This window comes from Dipodomys spectabilis, unplaced genomic scaffold (genome assembly GCF_019054845.1).
Source record: "Dipodomys spectabilis isolate Male_0828 unplaced genomic scaffold, ASM1905484v1 ptg000002l, whole genome shotgun sequence".
NCBI classification, from domain to species: domain Eukaryota; kingdom Metazoa; phylum Chordata; class Mammalia; order Rodentia; family Heteromyidae; genus Dipodomys; species Dipodomys spectabilis.
This window is the reverse complement of record NW_024870679.1, coordinates 4,011,480-4,035,419: the sequence shown is the minus strand read 5'-3', so window position 1 is coordinate 4,035,419 and position 23,940 is coordinate 4,011,480. Positions and strand designations below refer to the sequence as shown.

At 40.0% G+C, this 23,940-nt stretch overlaps 1 protein-coding gene and 1 non-coding gene across 5 annotated transcripts in view; both read right to left on the bottom strand.

The window, feature by feature from the left end:
- The window catches only part of Sort1 (sortilin 1), a 73,720-nt gene that overhangs the window by 20,453 nt on the left and 29,327 nt on the right, over positions 1-23,940 (bottom strand). For 2 of the 4 annotated variants that reach the window (XM_042681950.1, XM_042681967.1), the window contains exons 4-10: positions 16,787-16,889; positions 15,530-15,694; positions 12,520-12,593; positions 10,019-10,068; positions 8,798-8,928; positions 1,731-1,875; positions 71-226 (exon numbers count right to left, since the gene is read on the bottom strand). In XM_042681950.1, coding sequence (XP_042537884.1) covers positions 71-226; positions 1,731-1,875; positions 8,798-8,928; positions 10,019-10,068; positions 12,520-12,593; positions 15,530-15,694; positions 16,787-16,889 — 824 coding nt within the window. The remainder of the gene's footprint in view (positions 1-70; positions 227-1,730; positions 1,876-8,797; positions 8,929-10,018; positions 10,069-12,519; positions 12,594-15,529; positions 15,695-16,786; positions 16,890-23,940) is intronic. The other 2 variants (XM_042681958.1, XM_042681976.1) reach the window with 1 other exon arrangement.
- LOC122113018 lies at positions 6,250-6,354 on the bottom strand. Its single transcript, XR_006148354.1, has one exon. It is a non-coding gene; the product is annotated as a small nucleolar RNA U13 (small nucleolar RNA).

Sequence of the window (23,940 nt, the reverse complement as noted above, 5' to 3'; positions counted from 1 at the left end):
TTGGAGGCCTCAAATCCTAACACACTGAACTTAAAGAGCAAGGCAGATGAATGGTCATGACAAGCCTTACCTTCTGAAAGCATGCTTGTTATATAGACCCCACGGAGGGAAGTCACATTGGTAAAGTCAGTCTCTCCCCCTGTGGTTGTATAGAGATGTCTGTCCAAAGACTTGGAGTAGACAATGCCTCGATCATCAGAGGTAAAGATAGTGCCAAATCCAGTGTCTAAAACATGCAAACAAATAAAAACAGTAAGTCTCAATAGGAACGATAGCGTAGCCAAACAAGTGATTTTGCCTAACTGGCCTAGCACATTCACCAATTGTTTCTCCAGATGAAAATTAAGACTTGAGAGTTCATCAAAATTTTCAAAACCCATCTTTACTTATAGTACCCAGCTTAGTGCCTGGAATATGGGAGATGCTGAGTTTGTTGGATGACTTAACCACATGCCAGAGAAAATACATTTCTCAATCTTGTACTTTAGTTTCTCAAGCTATTTATAGTGAAGAATCTTGTGTGTGTGTGTATGTGTGCACACATGTGTGCATGTGTGTGCATGTGCACACTAACACTGGGGCTTGAACTCAGGAACTCATGCTTTCACTTGGAATTTTCAAGGACTCAGTGGTCTCACTTGGATTTTCATTCAAGGCTGGTATTTTACCACTTTAGCCACAGTTCCAACTTCCATGTTTTCACTGGTTAATTAGAGGTAAGAGTCTTTAAGAGTTATCTGCTCAGGCTGGCTTTGAACTATAATCCTCAGATCTCAGCCTCCTGCACCACTAGGATTACAAGTGTGAGCCACAGGTGCCTGGCTAGGATCAATTTTTAAATTTCCAGTATGTCAGAACAGATGCTTTCATAAAATGTAATAAAAACTAGTAGAAAAATAAAATAGACATGCCAGGTATGGTGCCTACTTGAAGTCCTAGCTATTCTAATAGACAGGAGGATCATGGGTTCAAAGTGGCCCTGGCAAGGTTATTATGATCCTATCTCAAAAACAAAATATAAAATGAAAGGACTGGTGGCATGGTATAAGTGGTAGAGTGTTTACCAACAAGCTAGAGGTTCCAAAACAAATAAAAAAGGGTGTGGCTCAAGTCATAGGGCTTGTCTAGCAAGTATGGCCAAAAGGAAAAAAAAAAGAGATAAATATAAGACAGTGTCCTTAGATTCAACATATATAAAATTACTTTGTCAAACAGTGTATGAGTTTTTTTAAAGCCTAGTCTGTTGGTGCATGTCTTATTCCAGAACTAGAGAGCTGATACAGGAGGATCTCAAGTTCAAGGCTAGCTTGGGCTACACAGTCAGAGCCAGTCTCAAAAACAAAACAAAAATAGTTTCTAAATCTTTCCTTACTTATTTGGTAACAATGAGTTTGCAAATTTCTACCAGTCTGATGACTACTCTGAGCAGCTCTGATTTAGAATATGTGAACATATTCATAACTACTGTAGACTATGAAAGTGGGAGGGCCTCAAAAGTTGGTCAAAGCTAGTCTTGACTTCATGATTTTACTGTCCCAGCCTACCAAGTGCTGGGATTACAGGTGTTAGTCACTAGGCCTGGATCAGATGAACTTCTATTATCTCAGAGTAATTAGAAGGATGTTAAACAATTTCTAGAGTTAAGAGGAAAAGTTAACATATAAAAAGACAAGTTTCTCAGAGCATTACTCAAAGCTTAAATATTTATGCATTTGAGGATGGACTCTTACCCCCGGGTTCATCTACATGCATGAATACCATGTCATCATTAGCTGCCAGAATAGAATAGAATTGCTCCTGCCCCACAGAGGGGAGCTGGGCCATGCTCCATGTGTCCCCTTGATCTGTTGACACGTGGATCCTTCTTGTTGTATCCTGAAATAAATATGCCATATATCTTATCTATCTATCTTTATAACCTTCTGTTAAGATGCCATGTACAGGAACAGCATTTTTAATAGTTACTGTTTATTCTTCAGTGGGTACAATCGTAATAAAAGATCATAGTGCCAATTACCAAAGCAATTTCTAACCCCTTCCAGGCAACAGAAGATCGAATTCTATTCTAAGTAAAATTACCTTGTTTGTTTGTTTTTTTCCTCTTTGACTCTTTCCTTCTGGTATGATCCTCCCAATCTCTGATAATCATCTCTTTCAAGAGAGTTAAGGATTTGATTGGACCACCATTAGCTTTGCTTTATAGTTATTTGTATATTCTTTTCTCTTTCTTTCTCTCTCTCTCTCTTGTTTTTTAAATGTCAGTCGTGGGGCTTGAACTCAGGCCTGGATGCTGAACTCCTTTGTTCAAGGCTAGTGCTCTACCACTTTGAGCCATACCACCACTTCCAGTTTTCTAGTGGTTAACTGCAGATAAAAGTCTCATGCACTACTAAGCTAGAAAGACAACCAACTAATTGGGAAAAAATATTTACCAGCAATATATCAGACAAGGGGTTAACATCCTATATATACAGGGAACTCAAGAAACTAATCCCTCCCAAACCTAACAAACCAATTACTAAATGGGCAAGGGAACTAAAGAGGGACTTCTCAAATGAAGAAATAAAAATGGCAAAGAAACACATGAGGAAATGTTCATCATCCCTGGTGGTGAAGGAAATGCAAATAAAGACAACCCTGAGATACCACCTTACCCCAGTCAGAATGTCCCACATCCACAAATCAGCCAACAACAAATGCTGGAGGGGATGTGGAGAAAGAGGAACCCTATTACACTGCTGGTGGGAATGTACACTTATACAACCACTTTGGAAAGCAGTCTGGAGGGTCCTTAGAAAGCTAAAGATTGACCTCCCTTACGACCCAGTCATACCACTTCTAGGCATCTACCGTGAACAACAGGAACCAATATACAAGGACACGTGCACCTCCATGTTTATTGCAGCACTGTTCACAATAACTAGGATATGGAAACAACCCAGATGCCCCACCACAGATGAATGGATCCAAAAATTGTGGTATCTGGAATATTATGCAGCCATTAGAAATGACAAAATAATGGCATTTGCAGGGAAATGGATGGAGCTAGAAGGAATCATGTTGAGCGAGGTAAGCCAAGAGCGAAGAGACAAACGGTACATGGTCTCCCTGATAAGTGGATGCTAAATCCAAAATGTTAGGTGATACGACAAAACTAACAGGACTTAAGAAACAAAGAACTCCCACTCATCTGGTCGAACCACTACCAAATATCCCCATGCTGCTGATTGTATGTATGGTGTATAACATGTGAACACCGTTATATGTTACAGACTGTGATAGACAATTTGCTCCAGGAAAGTTAGAATGAACTTGTGACTTTAAATGAGCATCATTATTCCACAATACTGTGAAATTCCGGAAATTATGTAATCACTTAATCACAATAAAAAAAAAAGAACCTCGGGGAAGGTAGGGAGGGAAGGGATGGTAGAGGGAAAACAATGGAGGGGGTAACAATGTTCAAGAGGAAGTGTACTCATTACCTCACTCATGTAACTGTAACCCTCTGTATAGTATCTTTACAATATAAAAAAAAATCTTTATATAAAAAAAAAAGAAATGTACTCATTATCTTGCCCATGTAATTGTAACCCCTCTGTACAGTATTTTCACAATTAAAAAAAAAGTCTCATGCACTTTACTGCCTGGGCTGACTTTAAACCTTGATACTCAGATCTTAGCCTCTTGAGTAGATAGATTACAGGTATGAGCTACCAGTGCTTGGCTACTCCGTGTGTGTGTGTGTGTGTGTGTGTGTGTGTGTGTGTGTGTGTGTGTGTGTGTATTTTTGTTTTTTAATTACCAGTTCTGGGGATTAGACTCAGGGCCTGGGCACTGTCCCTGAGCTACCAGTGCCTGGCTACCGTGTGTGTGTGTGTGTGTGTGTGTGTGTGTGTGTGTGTGTGTGTTTAATAACCAGTTCTGGGGATTAGACTCAGGGCCTGGGCACTGTCCTTGAACGTGTGTGTGTGTGTGTGTGTGTGTGTGTGTGTGTGTGTGTGTGTGTGTGTGTTTAATTACCAGTTCTGGGGATTAGACTCAGGGCCTGGGCACTGTCCTTGAACGTGTGTGTGTGTGTGTGTGTGTGTGTGTGTGTGTGTGTTTAATTACCAGTTCTGGGGATTAGACTCAGGGCCTGGGCACTGTCCTTGAACTTTTTTTTTTTTTTTTGGGTCTGGTCGTGGGGCCTGAACTCTGGGCCTGAGTGCTGTCCCTCAGCTCTTCAGCTCAAGGCTAGCTCTTTACCACTTGAGCCACAACACCACTTCCGGCTTTTTTCTTGTTTTTGCTTATGTGGTGCTGAGGAATAGAATCCAGGGCCTCAGGCATGCAAGGCAAGCGCTCTACCACTGAACCACCTTCCCAGCCCCCTGAACTTTTTTTTGTTCAAGGCTAGCACTCTACCACTTGAGCCACAGTGCTACTCCTAGCTTTTTCTGTTTATGTGATACTGGAGAATTGAACCCAGGGCTTCATGCATGCTAGGCAAGCACTAAGTCACATCCCCAGCCCAGCATTTGTATCTTCTTGCTTGTATATATTTTCAAAATGATGATGGCTACATAAAAATTTGTTCTCTTTCATGGTATACAGAAAAGGCTAGCAAATGGCCTGCTCTTTTTATTATACATATTATATTAAAAACCTCAACTTAGTATTTTTGTCTTCCATTGACTATCTTTGCATATTAGTCAGCCTCTGGGTTAAGAGACTACCATATACATGGATAAATACAATATTTTAAACAAATTTTAATCTCTTTATAGAGATTTTTCTGGTATTAGATAATTAAGAATCAAAAAAAATAGATAATTAGAAAATGGAGATAAAACTCACACTGGGAGATTACAGGGAAGTCAAGATGTGACATGCCTTTAAGGAACTCCTTCAGAAGAGACATAATCAAGGAAACACGCATGGGCTAGGAAGGGCCAAGGAGAGTCTGAAATTACTATAAGAAAACTAATCAGAGAGTATTTGACAGGTAAAGGAGTCTTTTAAGAAGATAAAATCTACTCTCTGATAAATAGCCTAATGTAGCTGCTGCTAGAGGTCTAGGAAGATAGCTCAGTGGTAGAGTACTTACAAGGCCCTGGCTTCAATTTCTCAGATCTGTCCATCTGTCTGTCTGTCTGTCTAGCTACCTACCTACTTACCTACCTATAAATGTGAGCTATTGGATAGTAGCCAGAGTAGTCAGAGAATCTTTAGGTTTTTAAAGCCACCAGACTCCTTAGGTTAACTACTATTAAGAGTTCAGTGAGGGGCTGGGAAGGTGGCTCAGTGGTAGAGCACTTGCCTTGCAATGCATGAGGCCCTGGGTTTGATTCCTCAGCACCACATAAGCAAAAAGAAAAAAGCCAGAAGTGGTGCTGTGGCTCAAGTGGTAGAGTGCTAGCCTTGAGCTGAAGAGCTGAGGGACAGCGCCCAGGCCCCACAACCAGACCCCCGCCCCCCCCCCCCCAAAAAAAGAGTTCAGTAAGTCTGGGCATGTGGCTCAGTGATAGAGTGCTTTCCTAGCATGCATGAAGCCCTGGGTTTGATTCCTCAGTACCACATAAACAGACAAAGCCAGAAGTGGCACTATTGCTCAATAGTAGACTGCTAGCCTTGAGCAAAAAGAAGCTCAGAGACAGCATCCAGGTTCTGAGTTCAAGCTCCAGAACTGGCAAAAAGACGAAGAAGAAGAAGGAGAAGGAGAAGGAGAGGAGGAAGAGGAGTTCAGGGATAAATTTCTTCAACTTCTACCAAGATATCTGATTACTTTTGATTTTATCCTCATTGTTATACAGAGAAATTAGAGCTCAAAATGTGCATAATATGATTTAAATTGTATAGACAGTAAACAGGAGGCTACCTCTGTAATACGACTGATTGCCATTATTTATTCTATTGAATGACCCTAAGTAGGTTACTCAGTTTCCTCTTGAGGTAATATTATGAGCTCATAGGGTTGTAGGAAGGTTATCACAAGATTTCTGGAGTTACCTGTACTTAGTATACTATTTCCCCATCTCCAGTTCTCCCTGAAGCCACTTGAATCAGCCTTCTAACCTCATTACTTCAAGGAAACTGCTTTTGTCAAAGGCAGCAATAATCCACTTTGCTAACTTCAGGAGGTAATTCTACAGCTCATCTGGCTCGACATCTCACTTAAGCTTAACAAAACGGATCACTTCTTCCTTCTGAAATATAGTTTCATTTGGTTTTGATGATTTCACATTGTCCTTATTTTTTTTTTTTTAATGTCAGAAGGGTAATGTGCCCAAGTCGTAACAAGGTTTAGAGGGAGGCACATGTCATGCAAGCGCGTGAGAACCCAATCATCACGCTTATGAACCGGAAAAGGATTCACATTGTCCTTATATATAACTACCTTACCTATCCCTCCCTTTTCCTTTTCCCTTTCCTTTTCATACCTTTCCTTTTCCTTCCTCTTTCTTTTCTCTCTCCTCCCTCCCTCCCTCTCTCTTTCTTTCTTCCTTCCTTCCTCTTTCCTTTTTTTCTTCCTCTCTCCCTCCCTCCCATTTTCCTTGATTCACCCCTCTCTCCCCTTTCCCTTCCTCCTTCCCTCCATTCTCTTCCTCACCCCCCTCTCTTTTTTTTTTCTTTCTGCTGGTACTGGGTCTTGAACTTAGGACCTTGCACTCTCAGTAGGCTTTCTTGCTCACAGTAAGAGCCATACCTCCAGCCCTGCTTTCTTGCTAGTTTTTTTTTTTTTCTTTTTTTGCCAGTCCTGAAGCTTGAACTCTGGGCCTGGGCACTGTCCCTGCGCTCCTTTTTGCTCAAGGCTAGCACTCTATCACTTGAGCCACAGCACCACTTCCAGCTTTTCTTCTGTTTATGTGGTACTGAGGAATCAAACCCAGAGCTTCATGCATGCTAGGCAAGCACTCTACCACTAAGCCATATTCTCAGCCCTCTGGTGTTTCTTTCTTTCTCTCTCTCCCTCTCTTCCCCTCTCCCCCTCTCCCTCTCCCTCTGTCTCCTTCTCTTTCTCTCTCTCTCCCTCCTCCTCTCTCTCTCTCCCTCTCCCTCACTTTCTCTCCCTCTCTCTCTTTCTCTCTGTGTCTGTCTGTCTGTCTGTCCTGGGGCTTCAACTCAGGGCCTGAGTGCTGTCCCTGAGTTTTTGTGCCCAAGACTAGTGCCTCTTTGCTAATTATATAAGAGATGTGATCTCACAGACTTTTCTTCTCAGGCTAGCTTTGATCCTTTAGATCTTATTCCTCGAGTAGCTAAAATAACAGGTGTGAGCCATTAGTACCCAGCTTAATTCTTAATTTTTCTCCCACAAACCTACTTCTCTTGCAGCCAGTATACCTCATTAGCAAGTCCTATCATCAATTCATTGAAAATAAATATATACTCTTACCATCCCTCCCCTTACCTATTGTGATTTTTTTTCTATTTATGCCAGTTTTGGGGCTTGAACTCAAGGCCTGAGTACTATCCCTTACCTTTTTCACTCAAGGCTAGCACTCTTTCCACTTGAGCCACAGCTCCACTTCAGGCTTTGCCTTTTGCTGGTTAATTGGAGGTAAGAGTCTCATAGGCTTTTCTGTCTGGGTTGGTTTAGAACCTCAATCCTCAGATCTCAGCCTGCTGAGTAGCTAGGATTACAGGTGTGAGCCACTGTGTGAGCCTCTGGTGCCCAACCTCACTTCATCCATTAACAGCCTGGTCCCAGCTACTACTTCCCTCAGTTGGCTACCATAACAGTCCCCTATTTCCCCCTGCTGCTTCAATTCTTGCTTCCTCTTAGACATTCTTAAACACAGATTTTGTTAAAAGGGAAGTCAAATCCATCTTCCATACTCACACTCTCTGTGCAGCTCCTCAACACATGAAGAATCAAAGCCCTGCGAAATCTGGGCCTACTCTGGATCACTCTTCATTGTGCTCCAACCAAGGAGCTCTTCTTTCCTTTTCTTTATAGATGGAGTGCACTTAGCCTGAAGGTCTGTCCCTCCCCTTGCTGTTGGCTCGCCCAGTTCTCCTCTAGACTCCACATAGTCATGTTGTCACTCGCTCATGTCTTGAGAGCCAGCCATGCACCCTATCTGAATAGCACTGCTGTGATTTCTATTACTTCCCAGTTCCTTACTCGCTTTAGATTGCTTCATAGGTTTAATTACAACCTGATGAACTTAGTTGCTTAGCATCTTTTTCCCTACTTAAATATAAGCTCTGAGAGCAGGAAATCTGTTTTGTTCACTGCTATATTCTGGGAACATAAAATAGTACCAAGCATGTAATAGAACTCAGCATTATCTTTTAAAAATTTTATTACAATTTTTGGATAATATGCAAGTGGATTGCTTCCCCACAATCACTACTGCCACTTCCTCTCCCAGCCCATATCCATGTTTAAGTGAAGCCAATACTGGATCTACAAATCCAGGAAACAGGGCTGGGAAGGTGGCTCAGTGGTAGAGTGCTTGCCTCACATGCATGAGGCCCTGGGTTCAATTCCTCAGCACCACATAAGCAGAAAAAAAGCTGGAAGTGGCGCTGTGGCTCCAGTGGTAGGGTGCTCGCCTTGAGCTGAAGAGCTAAAGGACAGCACCCAGGCCCAGAGTTCAGCCTCATGACCGACAAAAAAAAAAAAAAAAAAAATCCAGGAAACAACATCAGAATTCACAGGTGAAAAAAAGGCCAAAGTGCACAATAGCCCTGAGGGCTTCACAGTGATACTAAATATTGCGTAAAGACAAGAACTCTACCAGTACTAAGTAAAAGTGATTGATGAGACATATTTGCAGAAGTATTAGACTCCAAAAAGACAAATACTCACCTTATCGGCCATCACAGAAGCAAAAAGGAAACGTCCCCCAAGACCAAATGAGTAAATTTTCACACCAATAGTTTTGAAGCTTTTCCCCAAGTCTGAAGTTCTCCATAATTCCAGTGCTCCAAGGTCAGCTTCTTAAACAAGACAAAATGTTAATTAAAATTCCTCTTACTGGTGAGCTTACTTTCAAACAGCTGCTTTAGAATTGCTCCTTAAAGCTGGGCTCCCATGTCTCACACCTGTCAGTAATCCTAGCTGCTCAGGAGGCTGATATCGGAGGATCTCGATTAGAGGCCAGCCCATGCAGGAAAGTCTGTGAGACTTTAAAAAAAAATCTCCAATAAGTACCAAAAAGCCAGAAGTAGAGCTGTGGCTTAAGTGACAAAGCTTTAGCCTTGAGCAAAAGGTCAGGGACAGTGCCCAGGCCCTGAGTTCAAGCCCTACAACTGGCAAATAAATAAACTGTTCTTAATTTTTTGTAGAGAAAGCACTTTTAATCAGACATATGCTGATCTAGTGATAATTTAACCTGGTATGACATCAGATACAGGGAGTTTGTATTTAGATTTTATTTTATACATGCGAGATTTAATGATGGATGTAAACAGAGTTCTCTTAGTTTTAGTAGAGTGGTGCATAAAATAGCACAGTGATAGCATTCTACTTTACTTTCTTCATACTCCATTTAAAAGATGTCCTATTCTACTGAGTTTAGTCTTCTTGCTTATCATCCAACACCTCACTGAATTTGTGATTCAGTCAGAACAGGTTCTGACTGCTTTGTTCTCTACATTTTACAATCATGTTTAACATACAGCAGGTATTCAGACATTTATTGGGTGACTAGTGAAAAGATTTTGTTTTCTACTATAAAACTGGACCACATATTAGGAGGTCACTGGCTCTATTAAATGAAAATATTCCATAGTCTGAAGAAATCATGCATTTCAATTGTCTATTGTTTATAGCATAGGATTTGCTTTATAGCATACCTTGCTAAGATTTAAGTATAATGCCTTCAACTATAGATTACATTTTAATTTAATCCAGGCATAGTATAGTAATTTGGTGGTATTTGAAGATTTTAAAAATCACTAACAGCTATCTCTAGTTATTATATTTTCAGGATAATGGAAAGATCTTTGTTTCTACTTCATATAATCCAGAATATTTAACCATATATATAGACTGCAAGACACATTTCTGGGACTAAAATATACTTACTGCAGGATCCATTCACATAGGTGGTAAAGAATATGGTGGTTCCTGATCCCCTAGGAAAAGGCAAAGACAGAGAAAAGAAATGATTTAAGATGCCAAGAGACTGAGTCAACCTTAGGGACAAAGCCCCTGGAAAATATAACAAGATTTATCCACACGTACCAGCTCCTCAGGAGATGAGCACCCTATTCTCCACAGCCCACAGCTGAGCTTCCCATAGCCTGGCTCCATCTTTGACAGTCTTCCAGCTGGACCCACATGGACTGTCCAATCTGTCTCTTATGTTATATTGCCCACTGTCCCCAAATGCTTTCTCTCCTGTAACCAAATGCATGCCCTCACAATCTTTCAACTGTAGCTTAAATTCTAGCTCTTCGGTGAAGCTTTTCTTATGACCTTCACAGTTTAGAAGTTCTAAACTTCTAGAACAGCAAGTTGTCAATGAGGGGTGATTTAGCCACCAAGGGACACTTGGCAACATCTAGAAACATTTTTGATTCTCAGAACTAGGGTAAGAGTGGGTATGGGGCAGGCAGGCCTGGTTACGACATCTAATGAGTACAAGCCAGGGATGCTGCTAAACAGCTCAGAATGCACAGAACAGAACAGCTCCCTTGATAACAAATTATCTGGCTCAGTGTGTCATTAGTGATGAGGTTAAGAATCCCTGTTCTGGAGCACTGTGCCATTCTATACAAGCCACTTACCATTCATCAGTCTCCCAGTCTTATCTCTACCACACTAATTGATTTCTTCAGGTCACTTACTAAGTTTTAGGCTTTGTAGTTTGCCTTCAGAACCTAGTTTAATGCTTTGAATGAGCTAAATAATTTAGATCTTTCATCTCAAATAGGCAACTAGGTCAGAGGTTGAATTATTTAAAATGTAGCTTGGCCAGGGAGTTTACAGTTTATACCCTGATATACTTATAGGTTACTGCTAGCAAAAGGCAATGCATTTTGAGCCTGTTCTTTCAAAACTTTTGTCGTAAACGCCCAGAAATCAAAGACCTAAAATGTAAGTAAGCAGTTATAGCCTAGCTATCTTATATTCACAGCTGAACAAAGTAATTTTTATTGAAGTAAAAAAAAAGACATAAAATGCCATTTAAAAATAAGTTTTTCATTGTAAAGATAAATTTTAATTAAGGGTGGTAGAGTGGATTTTCATGATCAAAATTAGCATAGTCTTACTTAACCATATCCTACATATTTTAGATCCATCAGGAGTCCAACAATTTGTTAATCTAGTTACCTTAATAATTACTTCCTTCCTGATAAGACCTTATTTGATACAGACACAGCCATTAAAATTCATAAAGTGAAAGCAGATGTGGCATGTACTACAATAATGCTATAAAAAATCTCATTTATAGTGAGCATTTCTGGAAAAGACCCACCTTCTTTAAATAGTAAATGTCTAATATTTAAATTAAATATTAAATTAAAATTTTGACTAAGCCATAGTTCAAAATCTGTATTAGGTTTTCCTGATTTCCTAAATAGAGTACATAAAACTCTTTCTTGAAGTTACAGGTCATCAACGATAAACCATTAGAAGTTACTGTCCTTTCTTGTATATGTTCTTTCTTGATCTAGTACTAAATCATTTTGAATTGTTATACTGAGTTTTATCCACTCTGTTATGGGTTTTTTGCTTCTTTTAGCTCTCAAGCTGTAATTCTAATGTCATGTGCTTGATGCTAGCAGCCACATAGCTCATTCTGGCAGTAATCTGCTATTAACTGGGACACTGGATTAACTTGTTGGAATTAGTCAAAAGAAAAGAAAAAAGAGAGCCTCTGGACAAAGGTCTAAGCCTAAACAGAATTTTGAAGATATAAAGGCTATAAATTCAATGCTTGATCAACCATCCTTCCCCCAAATAAATCTCTTGCAAAGTTAAAACTGAAGCCTAGAGCGGTTAAATCACTGACTAGTACCAGAGCCAGGTTAGAGCAAAGATTATTTGACTTCTAAGTAAGAAATCTCTCTACTATATCATCCTTAAATAGGCACCTGAGGGGGCAAGGCATCCTGCCAAGAGAACTGAGTAGGTTTTGGTGCACCGACACTGGAACTGGGCAGTCTAGAAACTATTTCAGCTTCTTCCTGAGTTGTTACTGTATTCTACATCTAACTGAAATGGATTGCTAGACAAGGGAGTATAAATCTTCATGCAAAGTATTAAAATCTCCAAATTAAAGTTGCATCGTTATGCTCTAATTGATGTTACCAATTATGAAGAATAAACCTTTTGCAGGCAGCAGCTACTGAGTCACACGCTCTGTTTATATTTGAACATTCAGTGAGGATAAATCTTTTTTCTCTCAGCACAATTAGAGGCTGCTCTGGAGCAAGGTCTATGTCATAGCTCTCTCTTGAATCCCTCATGGCACACTTAACAGTATCTGACCTACAATAAGTGGTCTACATTTACTCATATGACTTATGGCAGCACTAAAGGCTTAGGGCTCTGCACAGATGGAGTTTTCTGTTACTCACCATTTGGCCAAACACACTGCTTTGTGGATTTCTTCCCATTTTCCTCCAAAATTCTTGGACACCCACAGTCCATTCTAAAAGAGTATAAATGACTTATCAACATTTCAACTTCATCCTGTGCAGCTGCTTATATGACCTTTAATATTTCATATTCAATCATTCTAGTTCCACTACAGTTGCCTGTACTGCACACAGTGCACATGCACACGCAAACACACACTCCTTCAGTCTTGAATGTTGAGAATAACAAATGCCTATAAAGTGCCTACTATGTGCCAGACACTTTACCAGCTGTTGCACTGAGACTACAAAGATGAAGAAATACTCCCTCCTCTCAAGAAGCTCACGGTTTAATAAGGAACATAGATAAGAAGAGAGCTCAACATCACATGGTGTTATGGACACAGTTTAGTATACAAGTGGGGACAGAGGCATACTGCATAGTGATTGTTTCCTGAAGAAGGCAGAGGCACTGACTGAAATGATGAGCAGTATAACAACAACAAAAAAGGCAAGCAGGGAGATGAGGTGCAATTGCATCAGACTGGGACTGGCAAAGGCAGGGAAGGAGGGGATAAAACTCCTTCAGTGCATGCAGAACACGAAAAAACAGCCAGGTACCAGTAGCTCACACCTGTAATCCTAGCTACTCAGGAGGCTAAGATCTTAGGATCTTAGTTCAAAGCCAGCTTGGACAGAAAAGTCTGTGAGACTCTTATCTCGAATTAATTACCAAAAAAAAAAAAAAAAAGTGCTCAAGTGGTAGAGCACTAGCTTTGAGCCACAGTACCACTTCTGGTTTTCTGGTTAATTGGTGATAAGAATGTTAAAGACTTTCCTGCCTGGACTGACTTTGAACTTTGATTCTCAGATTTCTGCCTCCTGAGTAGCTAGGATTATAGGTATGAGCCACCCATGCCCCGCTAGCAAGATCTTTTTTTTTTCTGTTGGTCCTGAGGCCTGAACTCTGCGCCTGGGCGCTGTCCCTCAGCTCTTCAGCTCAAGGCTAGCTCTCTACTACTTGAGCCACAGCGCCACTTCTGGCTTTTTTCTTTTTGCTTATGTGGTGCTGAGGAATCAAACCCAGGGCCTCATGCATGCAAGGCAAGCACTCTACCTAGCCAACTTCCCAGTCCCAGCAAGATTTTTTTGAAAGCTGGACTGGAACGGGATGACTTTTGCTGTAGGGTACGATGTATAAAGTCAATCACTCTGGGATTCAGGTTGAGATATGGTATGCGTTGTTGTATCATTAATACTGTTCTCAGCACCTACTCTTCTCCACGATTTGCCTTCAAATTTCCCCTCCTTTAATAACATTCACCTCCCAGCATTTCTAACTTACCAGGTAGAAACACAGATAGTAGCCCTCCCTGAGGACAGTCGTATTTAAATAACCTTAAGATATGTGGCAATGGGCCTGAGGTGGTTAAGGGGAGATCTATGATTCTGCCCTTCCAGGGTCCTTAAATATGCTTGGAGGCTCTTTTCTCTGAAGAGCTGAAGCACCTACCCTCAAGCAAACTAGTTTCTTTGCTCTGGCCTCCACTGAATAAGCCTAATCGGACTCTGCTGGAGTAGCCCCTCCTCTCTGTGCCTCCTCCCAAACATCTTGTCGCTAAAGGTTTAATACTCAGACAGCTCTTCCTCTGCCCTTTTCTCTATCTTTTTTTTGTTGTTGTTGTTGGTCGTGGGGCTTGAACTCTGGGCCTGGGCGCTGTCCCTCAGCTCTTCAGCTCAAGGCGAGCGCTCTATCACTTGAGCTACAGCGCCACTTCCGGTTTTCTGGTGGTTTATTGGAGATAGGAGTCTCACGGTCTCTCCTGCCCGGGCTGGCTTTGAACCGGGATCCTCAGATCTCAGCCTCCTGAGTAGCTAGGATTACAGGCGTGAGCCACCAGCGCCCGGCTCTTTTCTCTATCTTAAAGGAGTTCCTCAGGTGTTCGGGTCTGATATTAGTGGGAACTTCCTGAAGAAAGGCAAAGGAGAAAAAGGGAACACTGGTCTCTGGGGAAAACATAGAGATGGGGAGGGGGAATTTGAAACTTTGGATATTTAATACATTATTTTTAAAAAGAGAAATGCTTTATAAGCTGAGACAATATGGAGGTCTTTTTTTGTTTTTGTGTGTGTGTGTGTATGTATGTGTGTGTGTGTGCGCGCCAGTAGTGCGCCTTAAATAAAGGATTGGAGCTAAGAGTCTGATGAACTTTCTTGTCCAGAAATCCTCAGATCTCAGCCTCCTGAGTAGTTAGGATTACAGAGTGAGCCACTAGCGCCCCGACCCAGTTCAGCCCTTAATCTTTTGCTCAAATCTAGAGCTCTACTATTTAGGCCAAAGCTCACAAAGCTTTGCTTTTTTTTTTTTTTTTTTTGGCAGTTAATTGGAATAAGAGTCTCATAGACTTTTCTGTCTTGGCTGGCTTTGAACAATGATTCTCAGATCTCAGCCTCCTGAGTAGCTAGGATTACAGAAATGAGCCACCAGTGCCCAGTAATGATATGCTGATATTTTTTATGTTGAGGAATTAACAACAAAAAAGGACAGTGAAATTTGACTATAGAAAAAGAACAATGAAAATACTATGAATTTGACAATTTGTACTTGTCTTTTCAACACAAGAATATTTAAACTGCTTTCTAGTTCATTGCTTGAATAACACAACATACCCAGTCACTTATAAAGTTATGATGACTTACATAGAATGTGTTTGTGACTTTAACTAAGCATCACTATCCCACAATACAGTGAAATTTGTGGAATTATATAATTACTTAATCACAATAAAGAATTTGCAAAAAAAAAGTTATGACAACTTGCATATCAAACTTATCCAAAAGAGATAGCATACAGAAATTGAATTCCTTGACAAATAAAACAATGCAAAAAGTATATATATGTCATGAGTAAAGATATACTAGAAAGCAGCTCAGTATTAAAAATATAACCTTTTAAGAAAATATATTTTGAGAATATAAAAATGCAAAAGGCAAGTTTCTCTGGACTTACTTCAGTGCTGAGGGCTAAAAGGTAATCAGAATTCTGAGGACTGTACATCATCTGAGTCAGAGGATGAAAAGGGAGATCTGTCTGTACAAAGTTCTTTGCGAAATCTGATGATCTGAAGATCCTTCCTCCACGGCTTCCTCCAGACACCTCCGCAGTCAATATCACCTGACCAGGAAGAGGAAAGATTATATTCAAGGAATAACACTTTAAAAGTACAGGAAGTTCTTACACCATTTTCACTAGACATTAGCTAAAAGAATTTTTAAAAGAGTTGGAGGTATGGCTTAGTGGTAAAGCATCTAACAATCATGAGGCTTTTAGTACCAAAACAAAAAAGGCTGTGTTATAATGATTCATGTTTATAATCCTAGATACTTGGGAAGTTAGAAGCCAGCTTGGGCAGAAAAGTTCCTAAGACTCCCTTCTCAATGAAGACCTGGAGGAGAGGCTGGTTATAGTGGAGAATGCCTGTTAGCTACAACTGAAAGTATATAAACTTAGGTTACTGGCTTCCAGGCATGTACTGAGGCAGGAAGCAGGACCTTATCTCAAAAGTAATAAGTGAAAAGCAGAGCTGGAGGCACGGCCCTGCAGTAAGAGTGCTTGCTGCACAGGTGCCAGGCCCGAAATTCAAACCTCAGCATCACACACAAAATTTTAGATTCATAAGAGGAGTTAGTTGCTCCGTATTAAGCCTCACATCTTATGAAAAAAATATCATCTTGAATTGTGCTACATATAAAACCTGTGATTTTCAGCCTGGTCAGTTTTAACACTGTTTGTTTCTCAAAAGACTGAAATGCTGCTGAAAACAGTATATTGATAAACAACTACCGTGTAAGTATGAAGGGCTTTTGGTGCATCCTACATAGGAACAATAACAACAACAATAAGATTCATGTGATCTTAAACAACACTTAAACAACACTTTTTTTTCCTTTGGTGCCAGACCTGGGCGCTGTCCCTGAATTTTTTGCTCAAGGTTAGCCCTTTACCACTTGAGACAGCTCTACTTCCAGCTTTTTGGTGGTTAATTGGAGATAAGAGTCCACTTGCCTGGGCTGGCTTTGAACCTCAATTCTCAGATCTCAGCCTCCTGAGTAGCTAAAGATGTGAGCCACTAATGCCCAGGTTATGCTTAATTTTTAAATAGAGAAATACTAAATTAAATATCACTGCATCATGCCAATAGTAGCCTATGATAATCCTGTGTGTGGCAGTGGGCCCCAGCTTCATTTATGCAGGAACAAGTCTCACCTTTCCAGAATTCTCAGGACCAATAGCCATGCCAAATTCAGTCCGAATGAAGGTGTTATTGATGAGATTTGTAATATCTTTGAAGTTCTTTCCATAATCCTCACTGAAAGAAAATAAAACCAAATTTGGAGTATGGTGGTTATAGATATTGTCAGCTTCTATTTCTCCATTGCATGACTTTTTGAGGTCTGATTGGTCTCAGGGAAATCTCCCTGAGAAATCTCCCTCCCTACTCCAGTCATGGCTTCTGGATAGAAGACTAACCTACGTGGAGCCAAAGAGACAGAAAGGGAAAGCTTGATACACATTTCCTTCCAGCATAGACACTTGACACGGTGGTCTGTCATCTTTTAGACTAGTAGTTCTCAACAAAAGTGTACCCTACCCCCTACTACCATACTTGGAATATCTGGAGACATTTTAAATATCATAACTTGGTTCAGGTGCTACTGGTATCAAGTAGATGGTGGTCAGTGAGGCTGCCAGGCATCTGTAGATGCACAGGACAGTCCCACAACCTCAAACATCACCAACGCCAAGGCCAAGAAATCCAAAAACATACAAAAGCAAAAATTGCTAATCATTTTGTCACAAAGCTAGGACAACTGAGAATTTCTCAGTTGTTCTTCTGAAGCCCGCCTTTCCTCTGTTTAGTGAGTTGATCATTCCTTTATTATTCATGCTAGAATGACTTGGGACATACGTTAGATATAGTCAAAGACTCCTAACTAGTCTATTAATCTATAGAGTTTATGGGAAAGTTGCAGGTTAATTAGTGGGATCTTGAAGTTTCTACTGCTCAAAGTTACCATCACTGGGCACATGTTTCTAATGAATGTAACACAAAACATAGCTAGGAAAATCAAACAATGAATCTCAACTCTTGGCTTCTCCCAGAAGTTCATTCCACAAAACCTTTGAGAAGTATTTTGAATCCATGTTTAGATTTTGAGAACAGTAAACAAACTATCAGTAGACAAATTTAATACTATAGGTAGCACTCTTCAGACACAATAAAGAATGCTAAATCTTAATATTTATTACAGTTTAGTATCTACCAGTGAAGATGACTATACATGGAAAATTAGGTAATATACAGTGGTACTCACTAATAGGACTTATAACTTTAAAAGTGTTTTGCCAATTTTATCTGTAGCATCAAGTAATCAAGAATTTCAGAGCTGGGTGCTAATGGCTCACTCCTGTAATCTGAACTACTCAGGAGGCTGACATCTGAGGATCATAGTTCAAAGCCAGCCCAAGGATGAAAGCCCATGAATTCATCTCCAATTGACCACTAAAAAGTAGAGTGCCAGTCTTTAGCAGAAAAAAGCTAAGGGACAATGCCCAGGCACTGAAAATACTTCATGCAACTCCCTTATTTCACATGAGTTGCTAGGGGAGGCAATTTAGCAAAAGTCAAGTATTTCAGGATAAAATTGAAAGTAGTCCAAGTCTTTTAATTGTCACTACCAAGACAACTTCTAATTATTTGTGAATTCTGTGAATTTTTTTCCCTCTCTTATAACTTGATGTTTTCTCCCTTTTGACCAGGCAGTACACCTCAGATAAATAAAAGCCTGAGAGAGAAGGCATCAATGCCTGTCTCTACATACCTCTGATCATGTAGGCTAAACCAAACCACGTCTTTAAGTTGTCTGAATGACTCCCTCTCCCTTAGCACATGTATAGAGAAAATGCCTACGTATATAAAATAGAGATTAGGCACCAACCAACAGATCATTACATTGCCTTAAGTTTGATTTTGGAGGACAAGATCAGTTATTATCTTTCTGACAGTCATCAAGAGATGTGCATAAACAACGGCCAGCTCTGCAGGGTACACATCAGTCACAGCCCAAACAACATTCCAAGGGGTTGTAGCAGCTATTACTAGCTTGAAAATCGTTCCTCCTTCATGATATTCCCAGGGAACTGTCACAAATTCCCAGGGAATCTAAACAAAATTGTTCATTTTTTCCAAACTTGATACAACAAACACACCCTTGCCTCTCAGATAAGCAAAAACCAAAAAATGAATAAAACAAAAACATTACTGCAACTCTTTGATACTTTAAATAGTTAAATAAATGGAAAAAATGGACTAGTACAAAATTACTGAAAATAGGATTCTATCAAGTCTGCTTTGGATCTACAAGTGTCTATCCATGGGTGCATGTGTGTGCTTGTGTGTGTGTATTAGCAGTTCTGGAGTTTGAACTCAGTGTCTCATGCTTGTTAGGCAGGCTTTCTGTCTACCACTTGAGCTCCACCTCCAGCCCCTTTTCTGTTTTAGTTGTTTTTTTAGGCAGGTTCTTACCTGCGTAGGGTTTTGTCTGGGCTCAGGTTCAAACCACAATCCTCCTACCTATGGCTTCCTGCATACCTGCAATCATAGGTGCTCACCATCACACACAGCCTTTATTGAGATGGGAGAAGTCTAACATTTTGCCCAAGCTGTCTTCAAACATCAACCCTCCCAATCGCTACCTTCCAGTAGGGATTTACAGGCATAAACTACCTTGATAGCATAGAAGCATATTTTAACCGAGCATTTTATTTAAATGTAGCCTTATTTTCTGTCAGTATACATGTACATGCAATATATATCATGGGGAAGAAATAACCAAAAACTCTGAAAAATACATCTACTTTTCAAAATTGATAAAACTATAAGTAGCAGTCAAATGATTAAGTAACAATGGAAACCTGTCAAACTATCTGCTTTAGAAACAAATCTTCTAGTTGGATGATGGTGGCTCATGCTTATAATTCTAGCTATTCAGAAAGCTAAGAACTGGAGGACACCAGTTTGAAGCCATCTAGGGAAGAACAGTCTATAGGAACCCATCTCCAATTAACCAGCAAAAAGCCAGACTTGAGGCATGGCTCAAGTGGTAGAGCACTAGCCTTGAGCTGAAGAGCTGAGGGATGGTGCCCAGGCTCAGAGTTCAGGTCCAGACTGGCAAAATAATAATAATAATGATAATGATAATAATAATAACAATTATATCCTTCTATCCTAATATCCACTCTTCCTTGTTACAAAAATAAATAATCATATTCATGTATATCTGTGGCATAAATATGCATAAGAGTTTGCACATAAGTAAGTGCCTTGTTTATTACTCAAGACAACACTAAAATAAAAATATGTAGAATACAACTTGTTTTAGTCCATTTGCATGGTTATAAAAGAAAGCTGTAGACTGGTGGCTTGTAAACAATAGAAATTTATTTCTCACAGTTCTGAAGGATAAGAAGTCCAAGATCAGAGCACTCTTAGATTTAGTGTCTGGTCAAAGCCAAATTCCTGGCTCAGAAACTGCCATCTTGTTTTTGTTTGTATAGCCTTAGAGACAAAGTCACACTATGGAACCCAGACTGGTCTCCAACTCATCATTCTTCTGGCTCAGCCTTCCAAGCACTAGGATTATACGTATGTACCACACTCAGATCAAACTGTCATCTTTATTATTATTATTATTAGATGATGATGATGATGATGATGATGTAGTTTGTTGTACAAAGAGGTTTCAATTCTCTAAGTCAGGTTATGACTACAATGCTTCTTGATCAATGTCATCCCTTCCATAATTCGCCCCATTTTTCCTTCTTCCATCCCTACTCTCAAATTATATAGTTCAATTTTTACATAATCTTCATTGGATATAATGACTCCATTTTCTCACACTTCCTCCTCCCATTTGTGTTCTTCCCCTGAACATGTTTCTGCTTCCTCAAACAGCTCATTAGCTGTTCAGAAGAACTGGACTCCTCCCTTAGGTATACCACTCTTTAGTCAGTCAAACCTCATCACTGTAACCTCACAAGACAGAAGGGCCAAGAAAGTTCTCTGAGAATTTATTTATTTAATTTACTATTGTGGTACTAGGGCTTGAACTCAGGTCTTTGTAGTCCGATGTTTTACCTTACTTGAGTCATACTTCCAGCTCTTTATTTATCTTTTGGTATTTTATCTTGCATTTATGAATTGGACTATGATCCTCCTATTTATGATATACACAGCTAGGATGATAGATGGCCAGCTATTGTTTGAGTTGAAGTCTTACCAACTTTTTGCCCAAGTTGGCCTTGAGCTACCTCCTCTTATACCACTGAATTGGAGGTTAGGATTGCAAGGTGTAAATTTGATGAGGGACACATTCAGTCTGCCTCTGGTCCAACCAAATTCATGTCCTTCTCACATGAAAAATGCATGTTACATTTCAACATCCCCCAAAGTCTTAATTCATTCCAGCATCAATTCTAAAGTCTCAAATCTAAAGTATCATATAGATGTTATCTAAATCAGGTGAGATTCAAGGTATAGTCATTCTGAAGCAAATTTTCTAGCTACAAGATCAAACAAGTTATATGCTTCTAAACCACAATGGAGGGCAGGTATGGTAGAGATATTTCCATCCCAAAAGGAAGAAATGGAAAAGAAGAAAAGGGATCCCAAGCAACAAGGCAATCTTGAGAAAAATCCTCATTGGCTCAGTTCTTGGTCCTCCAGATCCACTGGGGTGATAGTCATCTTTACAGGTTTGCCAGCCAGGGGTTGAAACCCAAGGTTCCGGAAGGCTCTGCACCTACTGGGTAGAATCCATTTGGCCTATTGAAAAAAGGTATTTGAGGGTAGAAATGGAAAGGGAGAACTGGGGAAGAACCAAGGAAGGGGTGATGTTGACCAAGAAGCATTGTGCTCATCACCTGACTGATGGAACTGTAACCCCTATATACAACTACTTGGATTTTTTTAACTTAATTCTATTTTTTGTTTTGCTAGTCCTGCAGCTTGAATTCAGGGCCTTGGTGCTGCCCTTAGCTTTTTCACTCAAGGCTAGTTCTTTACCACTTGAACCACACCTCCACTTCTGGCTTTTTATGGTTAATTGGAAATCAGAGTCTTATTGAAATTCCTGCCCAGATTGGCTTCAAATCACAATCCTCCTGAGTAATTAGTATTAAAGTCATGAGCCACCAAAATCTGGTTAACCATTCTGCTTTTAAGTCATTTCTCCCTTTTTGTACTTTATTATTATCAGCAGTGAAGAGAAGCCACGCATCGGCTTCAATACCTTGCTTAGAAATTGCTTTATTATATTTTGAGTTTCATCACTTGCCAGACCTACTTTCCACCCAACACTAAACCAATGGCTGAACACAAATTATGCCAAGTTCTTTGACTGTTCATAATATAGATTGGATTTTCTCCATTGTTGAATAATATGTGCTTCATTTCGGTCTAAAACCTCATCATAATGGCTTTATTGTCTATAATATATGTGTGTACATTTTTTTTTATCAATCTGTTATGTTATTTAGGTATTCTCTAAAACATAAGCTTTTCAACAGCTCTCCTTTTTCATTCTAAGTCCTCAGTGGAATCACATATAAAAATCACAGCAATTTTGCCAGGCCCCGGTGGCTCACGCCTGTAATCCTAGCTACTCAGGAGGCTAAGATCTGAGGATCCCGGTTCAAAGTCAGCCTGAGCAGGAAAGTCCATGAAACTCTTATCTCCAATAAACCACTAGAAAACTAGAAGTGGCCCTGTAGCTCAAGTGGTAGAGAGCTAGCCTTGAGCTGAAGAGCTAAGGGACAGCGCTCAGGCCCAGAGTTCAAGCCTGACAACTGAAAAAAAAAAAAATCACAGCAATTTAAACTTTTTCTATTTACTCCTCAAAACTCAACCCTTCTCTCTAGTACTTTCATTTATTTTGCCATAATTAAGTCACTATAATATAAAAGTAACAAGGGTGATAACAAATTCTTAAAAATAATGATAATTTCATGCATTTCATGAACTGGGAGTTTAAATAGTTGATTCTCATTACAATCTGTTTTTACAAATTGTGTAATTGCTTAAATTTACTTGTAACTAACTCTTACTCTATGCCAGGCATTGCAGGACATTCCTTGCAACAGCCCTGAGGTGGACTTCTGATCACTCTTCCTTAAGAGGTGACAGAAAAGACTTAGGTGGCAAATAACTGGCCCAAGTTCCTCTTGCTTGCAAAGGACAGTGATGAGCTTTAGTCTCAGGATTACTTACTAACAAACTTCAGCAGCTTTTTATTTTTCCAAGTTGTTTCTCAAGTCTATATAGCCATATGATATAATTTTTTTTGCCAGTCTTGGGGCTTGCACTCAGGGCCTGAGCACTGTCCTTGGGCTTCTTTTGCTCAAGGATAGCGCCTGAGTCATGGCACTACTTCCGCCTTTTTCCGTTTATGTGGTACTGAGAAATAGAGCCCAGGGCTTCATGCATGCTAAGCAAGCACTCTACCACTAAGCCATATTCCCAGGCCATATAATTTTAAAGAAGGAAAAACAATCAAGATAAGAAATTGTAAATACTCAGCAGTAACCTTTCTTTCAGAATTTCCAAATACTTTATGATACAATGATATCACTGTTATAATGAAAGATAAGTTGGCAGGAAAAACTGTATCAGGACAGATCTCATAAGAACAAAGATTTTTAAATGTTCTGAGTAGTTTTTATTGGACATAAGAGCTGCACAGATAAGAGCTGCCTGGGCTGGTTTCAAACCACAATCTTCAGATCTGTCTCCCGAGTAGCTAGGATTACAGGTGTGAGACACTGGCACCCTGCTAAAAGTTACAAATTTTGAATGTATTTTTTCCTCCCAAGTGAGGCTTCTCCTTTGTCTGAAATGATTCAACTACTGTTCTAATTAGATACACAAAACCATCTATTACAGCCCTTTCTTAGCACTAGGATCCTATAGTACATTGTTACTTTAGTATCAAACAAATAAAAAAGTATTAGCGGTTTCAAAAGTATAGAGAAAGCGAGGCGTTCATTCAGACAGATTTACTGTCTACCTACTATGTGTCAGTCCTTTTGTCCAAATGCTGGAGAATTCCTACTTAAGTTCAGTTCCAAAATGAAATTCTGTCTACTGTGCTGAAGGGCAGAACCCTCTGGTTCTAGGCCCCGGAGCAACAGTTAAAGGTCACGCCTACAAGAGAAGGGAGGTAGGGTTGATCAGAGTCAAAGCCTCACACCTGGGCCAAAGCCTCACACCTGGGCCAAGGCCAACAGACAGCCTTAGAACCTAACAGGACACATGGGACACATACTGGTGTGGGGGTTGTTTCTGAATCATCTCCTAGGAGTTC